This window comes from Pseudophryne corroboree, chromosome 10 (genome assembly GCF_028390025.1).
Source record: "Pseudophryne corroboree isolate aPseCor3 chromosome 10, aPseCor3.hap2, whole genome shotgun sequence".
In the NCBI taxonomy this organism is placed as follows: domain Eukaryota; kingdom Metazoa; phylum Chordata; class Amphibia; order Anura; family Myobatrachidae; genus Pseudophryne; species Pseudophryne corroboree.
The window spans coordinates 101,523,211-101,534,797 of NC_086453.1; the positions used below are offsets into that span (position 1 = coordinate 101,523,211).

At 44.7% G+C, this 11,587-nt stretch overlaps 1 protein-coding gene across 2 annotated transcripts in view; it reads right to left on the reverse strand.

Annotated features, from left to right (window-relative positions):
* Positions 1-11,587, reverse strand: part of LIG1 (DNA ligase 1) — a 359,710-nt gene that overhangs the window by 269,859 nt on the left and 78,264 nt on the right. For both annotated transcript variants that reach the window (XM_063942666.1, XM_063942665.1), the window contains exon 4: positions 3,409-3,595. In XM_063942666.1, coding sequence (XP_063798736.1) covers positions 3,409-3,595 — 187 coding nt within the window. The remainder of the gene's footprint in view (positions 1-3,408; positions 3,596-11,587) is intronic.

The window sequence follows — 11,587 nt, forward strand, 5'->3', positions numbered from 1 at the left end:
GCAGCATAGAGTAGTGTATAGATGCAGAGCAGGGAGGATCGGTCAACATGCCCCAGCCGCCCGTACAGTGGAGCTGAGGCGCCTTGCGGCTGGGGCGGGCTGCGGCTGGGCAATGGAGCTGTACGGAGCTCTGATGCTCCGTACAGTGTTAAACAGGGCCGTGACTGTGCGCTCCCCAGAACTCTGCGCTGTGTGTGAGGCCCCTCTCGCACACACCTAGTTACGGCCCTGGATGTACCTATAATGCCATCCGTACCTATGATGTACCTACAATGCAATAGCACATATGTTGCCCACGTGGGTTATTGTAGAGTACGTGGGCAAAACCCAGTGTAAATTCAAGGAAAGGATGTCTAAATCATTTCTCTGCTTTTGACATGATTACTGTATCTTTTATGCGATATAGCATTTAATACAATGTAACCGTCTTACTGAGTACCAGACAGTTATATATTTGTATTTCTCTGAGATGCTGCTTTGTATATTAGTGCTTCTTGTGTCAGATGATTGATTACAATGTAACGGTTTTACTGCACAGTGGCTATTGCCGCTAGATAGTGTTACATGTTTATACTTCCTGTAGACGCTGCTCTGGTTGTTATGGTGATGGTTTTACAGAGTAATGCTCCCTGCCAATGTCCGGACTTGAAGATGTCATTGGCCAGCGACACGAATTTGGCGGGCGATCGCAGCAACGGGAAGCGCAATTGACTGGGTGATGGAAACTATTTAGGTAAGTTTGATTTTTCTCTTTGTATCCTGATGACAGTGTGACAACACTGAAACGATGATAAGCTACATGCTGTTGTGTCCTTTTTTTATTTATTTTTTAGAGGGAAGATTATTTCTCAACACTTTCTGCTTAAGTGGAGAATTCAAGTAGCCGCAAAATGCAGTATTTGCAGTAAAATCAGATTTTATTGCAACCCACGATAAGCCCTATTCAATTGTCGGCGATAAATTACTAGCAATGATTATCTATAGGTTTACAGCAAATTTCACTTCACCACCTCTGAGCAGGTGATAAGCTTGGGTAAAATCCTTATTTTAAAAAGGTAAAAATGTCAGGTACACCCTCCTGAATGACTAATTAGGCACTTAGAAGTGTTGACTTAGTTTTAATTGGCCTATAATGACATGTCATTGTTGGGGGGGTCAAAAAATGCAGAATGATGGAAATTGTGGTGCAAGTTGTGGGATAGGAATAATGGGGTGCTTTATGAGGTTGTGTAGGCTTGCAGGTGGGAGTAATCAGGTTTCTTTTTTACTTTTATTTATATTTTAAAGTGGCTTAAAATGACCCAAATATATGTAAGTATATACATACATACATACATACATATACACACATTTTTATGCACCCCGATTTAATTTGAGCACTTATTTTGCTGGAAAACACTTGCTTTATATTATTTTTATTTACTTTTTTTTTTTAGAAAAATGCATATAACATCCATGTGATCTAATTAAACTACCATAAATCTTTTTATTCTGATCATTAATAGACTTCTGTACTGTTTGCCTATCTTAGCTTGGCTTTTTTTGGGGGTACAAGCAGATTTCCCCATTTTCTTCCTACACTTTTCTCTTAATTTTACATTAAGGATTTTACAGTAAGAATTATCGCAAGTATCCCATTTGCGTGAATTTGCAATAGAATAGCGCAAGCCCGCAATAAGACGCTTTTTGCTGTCATTTTTTGTCGATGTCTGCAAAAAGTCAGATTGCGGTAAATTACCATGTTATCGCGGCTAACTGAAACCCCCCTTAGTCTATCGAGTATCACAAAAGGAGCCCCTCTTACCCAAAAGCAAGCAAAAAGTGTGAATGCCCAAATATTGTCTGTAAATTGCTGTATAAATATATGGGCACTATACAAAGGATAATAAATCCTGTGCTTAGCAGTTTTTTCCTCCTAAACAACCCAACAGGCATACTATATTAGAATGGCCTTTTAGCAATAAACAAAATACATTCATTTTAAATCTACCAGAGCTCTGGACTGCTAATGTAAATGAGAAAATAAGGGCTAACACGTTTAACACAGTTGTTAAAACGGACATTTGTACTAAGAAGGTGCAAACATTGTTTCTATGCTTAATTTGCTTTCTCTAGACTACTTCTGCAGTGGAAAAACAGGAAATAAATCATTATTAAGAATAGAGGGTTTTTTTTATAATCAAATACCCTCTGTAATACTAAAAATCTATTTGAAGTGCTTTTGAAACAATCTAATATCTATACATTCATCACATGATCGCCCCGGCAATTGTATAAGGGGTGTATGAAGGAGCGATAGCCGATAAGTGGCTTTTAACACTCTTGCAACGGGTCAGATTGGGAGGTTGCATCGTATGTGCAGTTTAATAATTAAACTGCCGACCACCTGATCCTCATAGAAGAATGTACACACTGAGCTATTTGTAGCTCAGTGTGTACCGGGTCACATGGGGTCAACCTGGGTACACACACTACTTGGCTGATCGGGGGCTTTTAATCCGATCAGCCGTGTGATCTTTAATATGTGTACCCAGCTTAATTATGGAATTTAGCGTCGCCTTCCCATCTGAATTCATGACAAACAGAAGTAGCAGGCAAAAAGGGATAATGTTAGGTTTTTGTTTTTTTACTTTGTCAACATAATGCTGCCATGCTACTAAAACACCCTAGGTACCCTTACAGGGATCACATAGTAAGTTTTATTTTAAATTACTGTAAAATGCTTGTTAATATGTCTGACACTAGAAAACACTGTTCCTATGTCCCAGTGCCAGTTTACTCGAGATGTGTTACGAGTTGGCAGCATTATTTGGTAATACTACTTGCTTGTTTTTCAAATCACATCAGGAAGCCTACTTGTGGCCTTAGAACTGCAGTGTAGTGGATTAATGTATACGATTTGAAGGCAAAGGTAAGCAGAAAAAGGAGCTACACAGATTTCCTCATGATCAATTCCGAAATATTCATGAAAAATAAGTTTGGGAGCTTTCCTTAATGTCTCTAAGGAGAACCACTAAACCCAATAGGCCATTTGGGATATTTCGGCAGAGAAATAGAAATAATTTATGTACTGAAGCAGCCAAAGAATGAAAAAAGTCAGCTGCATGAAGGAGTTAATTCTATATGGATACCGCAGGGTCATGAACACAGTAAGAAAACACAAAGTATTATCAGTTGTGCAAATATGCCACCTAGTGGCTGTGTGGTCTACATACAATCCACTGAATCTACAACCGTAGCAAGTATAAAAAAGAAAACACAGTGACATGCTTAACATTACAGGTGGCCAGATTATACGTTAATCCACAAATTATATGTGAGCACGATAGAGAAAAAGCATGGAAATAGCTCAAGAAATAAAAAAGGTGGTTTAATAAAGACTGATTGGGATATTGGACCTTTAGTTACCTCTGATTTAGAATCAGTTGCAACAGTATCCTCTTTTCCATTTTTTGATGTTTCAACATCCATTGGTTCTTCATCTTCACTGTCGCTCTCCAGAACCTGCGTAGACTTCTTCGGTGCGCGTTTTACGGGGGATTCGCCATCTTTATGCTGGGATGTCCTATTTCTCTCTTTTAAGGGACGTTCATTACTAAAAACGTAAAAGAATCAAAGAAATAGTGCAGTCTGAGAGGTGCATTCATTTTCATCAGAAATTCAAAAGCGAAAATACCTTCATACTTTCTATGCAGATCATTAACAGTAAATATACGTGGAATAGTTATGTGTAAATGTTATATATATATATATATATATATATATATATGTGTGTGTGTGTATATAATAAGAATTTACTTACCGATAATTCTATTTCTCGGAGTCCGTAGTGGATGCTGGGGTTCCTGAAAGGACCATGGGGAATAGCGGCTCCGCAGGAGACAGGGCACAAAAAAGTAAAGCTTTTACCAGATCAGGTGGTGTGCACTGGCTCCTCCCCCTATGACCCTCCTCCAGACTCCAGTTAGGTACTGTGCCCGGACGAGCGTACACAATAAGGGAGGCAATTTGAATCCCGGGTAAGACTCATACCAGCCACACCAATCACACCGTACAACTTGTGATCTAAACCCAGTTAACAGTATGATAACAGAAAGAGCCTCTTAAAGATGGCTCCTTAACAATATAACCCGAATTTGTTAACAATAACTATGTACAGTATTGCAGATAATCCGCACTTGGGATGGGCGCCCAGCATCCACTACGGACTCCGAGAAATAGAATTATCGGTAAGTAAATTCTTATTTTCTCTATCAACCTAAGTGGATGCTGGGGTTCCTGAAAGGACCATGGGGATTATACCAAAGCTCCCAAACGGGCGGGAGAGTGCGGATGACTCTGCAGCACCGAATGAGAGAATTCCAAGTCCTCTTTTGCCAGGGTATCAAATTTGTAGAATTTTACAAACGTGTTTTCCCCCGACCACGTAGCTGCTCGACAGAATTGTAATGCCGAGACCCCTCGGGCAGCCGCCCAAGATGAGCCCACCTTCCTTGTGGAATGGGCCTTAACAGATTTAGGCTGTGGCAGGCCTGCCACAGAATGAGCAAGTTGAATTGTGTTACAAATCCAACGAGCAATCGTCTGCTTAGAAGCAGGGGCACCCAACTTGTTGGGTGCATATAGTATCAACAGCGAGTCAGATTTTCTGACTTCAGCCGTCCTTGAAATGTATATTTTTAAGGCTCTGACAACGTCCAACAACTTGGAGTCCTCCAAGTCGCCAGTGGCCGCAGGCACCACAATAGGTTGGTTCAGGTGAAACGCTGATACCACCTTAGGGAGAAAATGCGGACGAGTCCTCAGTTCTGCCCTATCCGAATGGAAGATTAGATAAGGGCTTTTATAAGATAAAGCCGCCAATTTAGATACTCTCCTGGCGGAAGCCAGGGCCAGTAACATAGTCACTTTCCATGTGAGATATTTAAAATCCACCTTTTTCAATGGTTCAAACCAATGGGATTTGAGGAAATCTAAAACTACATTTAGATCCCACGGTGCCACCGGAGGCACCACAGGAGGCTGTATATGCAGTACTCCTTTAACAAAAGTCTGTACCTCAGGAACTGAGGCCAATTCTTTTTGGAAGAATATTGACAGGGCCGAAATTTGAACCTTAATAGATCTCAATTTGAGACCCATAGACAATCCTGATTGTAGGAAATGTAGGAAACGACCCAGTTGAAATTCCTCCGTCGGAACACTCCGATCCTCGCACCACGCGACATATTTTCGCCAAATGCGGTGATAATGTTTCGCGGTGACTTCCTTCCTTGCCTTAATCAAGGTAGGAATGACTTCTTCTGGAATGCCTTTCCCTTTTAGGATCTGGCGTTCAACCGCCATGCCGTCAAACGCAGCCGCGGTAAGTCTTGAAAGAGACAGGGACCCTGTTGTAGCAGGTCCCTTCTCAGAAGTAGAGGGCACGGGTCGTCCGTGACCAACTCTTGAAGTTCCGGGTACCAAGTCCTTCTTGGCCAATCCGGAGCCACTAGTATTGTTCTTACTCCTCCTCACCGTATAATCTTCAATACCTTTGGTATGAGAGGCAGAGGAGGAAACACATATACTGATTTGTACACCCAAGGTGTTACCAGTGCGTCCACAGCTATTGCCTGTGGATCTCTTGACCTGGCGCAATACTTGTCCAGTTTCTTGTTGAGGCGAGACGCCATCATGTCTACCATTGGTCTTTCCCAACAGTTTATTAGCATGTGGAAGACTTCTGGATGAAGACCCCCCTCTCCCGGGTGAATATCGTGTCTGCTGAGGAAGTCTGCTTCCCAGTTGTCCACGCCCGGGAAGAACACTGCTGACAGTGCTATTACGTGATTCTCCGCCCAGCGAAGAATCTTGGCAGCTTCTGCCATTGCACTCCTGCTTCTTGTGCCGCCCTGTCTGTTTACATGGGCGACCGCCGTGATGTTGTCCGACTGAATCAACACCGGTTTTCCTTGCAGGAGTGGTTCCGCCTGGCTTAGAGCATTTTAGATTGCTCTTAGTACCAGAATGTTTATGTGAAGAGACTTTTCCAGGTTCGTCCATACCCCCTGGAAGTTTCTTCCTTGTGTGACTGCTCCCCAACCTCTCAGGCTGGCGTCCGTGGTCACCAGGATCAAATCCTGTATGCCGAATCTGCGGCCCTCCAATAGATGAGCCTTTTGCAACCACCACAGAAGATATACCCTTGTCCTTGGCGACAGGGTTATTCGCAGGTGCATCTGAGGATGCGACCCTGACCATTTGTCCAACAGATCCCTTTGGAAAATTCTTGCATGGAATCTGCCGAATGGAATTGCTTCGTAAAAAGCCACCATTTTTCCCAGGACTCTTGTGCATTGATGTACAGACACCTTTCCTGGTTTTAGGAGGTTCCTGACAGGTCGGATAACTCCTTGGCTTTTTCCTCGGGAAGAAAAACCTTTTTCTGAACCGTGTCCAGAATCATCCCTAGGAACAGCAGACGTATCGTCGGAAAACAGCTGCGATTCTTGGAATATTTAGAATCCAGTCGTGCCGTCGAAGAACTACTTTAGATAGTGCTCTTCCGACCTCCAACTGTTCTCTGGAACTTGCCCTTTTTAGGTCGTGCAAGTAAGGGATAATTTAGATGCCTTTTTTCTTTGAAGAAACATCTTTTCGGCCATTACCTTGGTAAAAAGGCCCGGGGTGCCGTGGATAATTCAAACGGCATCGTCTGAAACTGATATTGACAGTTCTGTACCACGAACCAGAGGTACCCTTGATGAGAAGGACAAAATTTGGACATGGAGGTAATCCTTGATGTCCAGGGACACCATATAGTCCCCTTTTTTCCGGTTCGCTATCACTGCTCTGAGTGACTTTATCTCGATTTGAACCTTTTATGTAAGTGTTCAAAACATTTTAGATTTAGACTATGTGTCACCAAGCCGTCTGGCTTCAGTACCACAATATAGTGTGGAAAAATAATACCCTTTTCCTTGTCGTAGGAGGGGTACTTTGATTATCACCTGCTGGATATACAGCTTGTGAATTGTTTCCAATGCTGCCTCCCTGTCGGAGGGAGCCGTTGGTAAAGCAGACTTCAGGAACCTGCGAGGAGAAGATGTCTCGACTCTCCAATCTTTACCCCTGGGATAATACTCGTACGATCTAGGGGTCAACTTGCGAGTGATCCCACTGCGCCCTGAGACTCTTGAGACTACCCCCCCACCTTGAGTCCGCTTGCACGGCCCCAGCGTCATGCTGAGGACTTGGCAGACGCGGTGGAGGGCTTCTTTTCCTGGGAAAGGGCTGCCTGCTGCAGTCTACTTCCCTTACCTCTATGTCTGGGCAGATATGACTGGCCTTTTGCCTGCATGCCCTCATGGGAAAGGAAAGATTGAGGCTGAAAAGACGGTGTCTTTTTTAGCTGAGATGTAACTTGGGGTAAAAAAGGTTGGATTTCCCAGCTGTTGCTGTGGTCCCCAGGTCCGATGGACCGACCCCCAAATAACTCCTTCCCTTTATACAGCAATACTTCCATCTGCCGTATGGGATCTGTATCACCTGACCACTGTCGTGTCCCTGACATCTTCTGGGAGATATGGACAACGCACTTATCTTGATGCCAGAGAGCAAATATCCCTCTGTGCATCTCACATACATATATATAGAATGCATCCTATTAAATGCTCTACATGAATAAAATATTTTCAGTCAGGGAATCCGACCAAGCCAACCCAGCACTGCATCTCCAGGCTGATGGCGATCGCTGGTCGCAGTATAACCACCGTATGTGTGTATATACTTTTTAGGATATTTTTCCAGCTTCCTATCAGCTGGCTCCTTGAGGGCGGCCGTATCTGGAGACGGTAACGCCACTTGATAAGCGTGTGAGCGCCTTATCACCCTAAGGGGTGTTTCCCAACGTACCCTAATTTCTGGCGGGAAAGGGTATAACGCCAATATTTGCTATCGGGGTAACCCTACGCATCATCACACACTTCATTTTATTTTATCTGATTCAGGAAAAACTACAGGTAGTTTTTTCCACTCCCACATAATACCCTTTCTTGTGGTACTTGTAGTATCAGAAACACGTAACACCTCCTTCATTGCCCTTAACGTGTGGCCCTAATGAGAAATACGTTTGTTTATTCACCGTCGACACTGTATTCAGTGTCCGTGTCTGTGTCTGTGTCGACCGACTGAGGTAAATGGGCGTTTTTAAAACCCCTGACGGTGTTTCTGAGACGCCTGGACCGGTCCTAATAGATTGTCGGCCGTCTCATGTCGTCAACCGACCTTGCAGCGTGTTGACATTCTCACGTAATTCTCTAAATAAGCCATCCATTCCGGTGTCGACTCCCTAGAGAGTGACATCACCATTACAGGCAATTTCTCCGCCTCCTCACCAACATCGTCCTCATACATGTCGACACACACGTGCCGACACACAGCACACACACCGGGAATGCTCTGACAGAGGACAGGACCCACTAGCCCTTTGGGGAGACAGAGGGAGAGTCTGCCAGCACACACCAAAAACGCTATAATTATATAGGGACAACCTTATATAAGTGTTTCTCCCTTATAGCATCTTTTATATATATACAATATCGCCAAAATCAGTGCCCCCCCTCTCTGTTTTAACCCTGTTTCTGTAGTGCAGTGCAGGGGAGAGCCTGGGAGCCTTCTCTCCAGCTTTTCTGTGAGAGAAAATGGCGCTGTGTGCTGAGGAGATAGGCCCCGCCCCTTTTACGGCGGGCTCGTCTCCCGCTATTTTTGAAGTTAGGCAGGGGTTAAATATCTCCATATAGCCTCTGTGGGCTATATGTGAGGTATTTTTTGCCTCTAATAAGGTTTTTATTTGCCTCTCAGAGCGCCCCCCCCAGCGCTCTGCACCCTCAGTGACTGTTGTGTGAAGTGTGCTGAGAGGAAAATGGCGCACAGCTGCAGTGCTGTGCGCTACCTTTATGAAGACTCAGGAGTCTTCAGCCGCCGATTTTGGACCTCTTCTCTCTTCAGCGTCTGCAAGGGGGCCGGCGGCGCGGCTCCGGTGACCATCCAGGCTGTACCTGTGATCGTCCCTCTGGAGCTAGTGTCCAGTAGCCAAGCAGCAAATCCACTCTGCACGCAGGTGAGTTCACTACTTCTCCCCTAAGTCCCTCGTTGCAGTGATCCTGTTGCCAGCAGGACTCACTGTAAAGTAAAAAACCTAAGCTAAACTTTCTCTAAGCAGCTCTTTAGGAGAGCCACCTAGATTGCACCCTTCTCGTTCGGGCACAAAATCTAACTGGAGTCTGGAGGAGGGTCATAGGGGGAGGAGCCAGTGCACACCACCTGATCTGGTAAAAGCTTTACTTTTTTGTGCCCTGTCTCCTGCGGAGCCGCTATTCCCCATGGTCCTTTCAGGAACCCCAGCATCCACTTAGGACGATAGAGAAATATATATATATATATGTATATGTATATGTATGTGTATATATGTGAATATATATATATATATATATATATATATATATGTGTATATATGTGAATATATATATATATATATATATATATATATATATATATATATGTGAATATATATATATATATATGTGTGTATATATGTGTATATATATATGTAAATGTCATTTTTTTTTGACCCAAAAGGGTAAAATGCCTCATTAGTTCCTGGTCATCTTTGGTAAAGCATTTGGGAGAGTGGATGTGGTAATTTTTTAGCCTGGCATTGCCAGTTTAAACACATAAAGGGGACCAATTATAAAGCTCTACGTTCACTTCGTTTTCAAACTCATTTGCTTCCCACATCTATCGCACTTCATTATCCTATTGAAAAGGTTGCACTTGGGACACTTGAGACTATAATGAAGAAACAAGCAGCTGCTATAGAGGTACAGTATAGCATAGCTTCCAACACTAAAGGAGTTAGGTAGAAACTATTCTAAGCCAAAGCGGATACCAGGAGCTTGGTTACCAGTGCACCTAAATAAAATTGCTGCTGGTTCTAACTTTGGAGTGTAATTTTGGTGTATGGAAATGGAGACCTATCTTAACGGGAAGCAGTTAAAATACCGCCAGTCGGGGTCCCGGCAGTCACAGTACAGACATTCGGTGAAATGCCGCAGCCGGAAGTCCACGACACCCATAGAGGGATAGTATAACCTGTGGTGAGCCTCCATGCCCACAAGGGGCTTTCTAGCACTCGCCCCACTGCCGCCATTCTGGCGGACGGGATCCCGCTGTCGGGATCGTGACAGACAGCATCCTGGCCAGCCGGCGTTGGTGCCGCAGGTGTCAATCATTCCGGATCCCAGCGGTGTATGGAGACTGCTCGCACTGTGATAGCCGTAGGCACTGGTTTCACTTGGTGAACATATATGAAGTATGAAACCTGGAACCTGGAAGGGAGGGAGGACGCTGTCCGATTCCAATCTTCGCTTTCCTTTATCGTGACAATCATACTTTAGAAGGTTCAAATAGTGGCGGTTAGTGTAGTCCTGCATATACGTGTGCCTACAACTATCACAGTGCGAGCAGTCTCCATACACCGCTGGTTTCCAGAATGATTGACACCTGCGGCATCCCGGGACGGGAAAGTTGCAACAACGCCGGCTGGACAGGATGTTGGCTGTCCTGATCCCGACAGCGGGATCCCGTCCGCCAGAATGCCGGCAGCGGGGCGAACACTAAAAAGCCCCTTGCGACCACGGTGGCTCGCCACAGGTTATATTCTCCCTGGGTGTCGTGGACAGGAAAGCTGCACCAACGCCGCCGCCGTGGGTGATGCATATACAACAAAAGACCGGCATCTGCTACACTGCCCAGTTGCAAACATTACATCTATGCTGGTACCACTACCGCCGGATCAAGTATACAGCAAAGACCGGAGCTGTTCATTCTTCTTAACAAGACTAACCAACTAAGGGGGTTACTCAGAGTTGATCGCTCGCTAGCAGTTTTTAGTAGCCATGCAAACGCATCGTCACCGACCACTGGGGAGTGTATTTTTACTTTGCAGAAGTGCGAACGCCTGTGCAGCAGAGCGCCTGCAAATTCTTTTTGTGCAAAACAAGACCAGCCCTGTAGTTACTCTTCGTGTGCGTTGATTCTAACGCCGGAGGGACGGCTTTTGAAGTCACACACCCGCCCAGCGTCTGCCCAGCCACACCTGCATTTTTCTAAGCACTCCCTGAAAACGGTCAGTTGACACCCAGAAACGCCCACTTCATGTCAATCTTCCTGCGTTCGGCCGTGCGACTGGAATGTTCATTACACTCTGTGCAAACCCACAATGCTCATTGTACCCTTACGACGCGCCTGCGCATTGCGGTGCATGCGCGGAAATGCCGATTTTTAGCCTGATCGCTGCGCTACGAACGGCAGCTAGCGATCAACTCGGAATGACCCCCTAAAGCCGCTACTGTGAATGTCGAAGATGTACAGAGTCGATTATAGGGGAGACACTCATTGACGCCGCTGACCCTGAATAAATATCGGAGACCTGTCAATTTATAGTAACATATGGAAGGTCGAGCATAACGGCTGTCCATTTAACCATCAGTAAAAGGTACATTTATGAAAGCAATTTGCATATTGGATATGATAAATATTGATC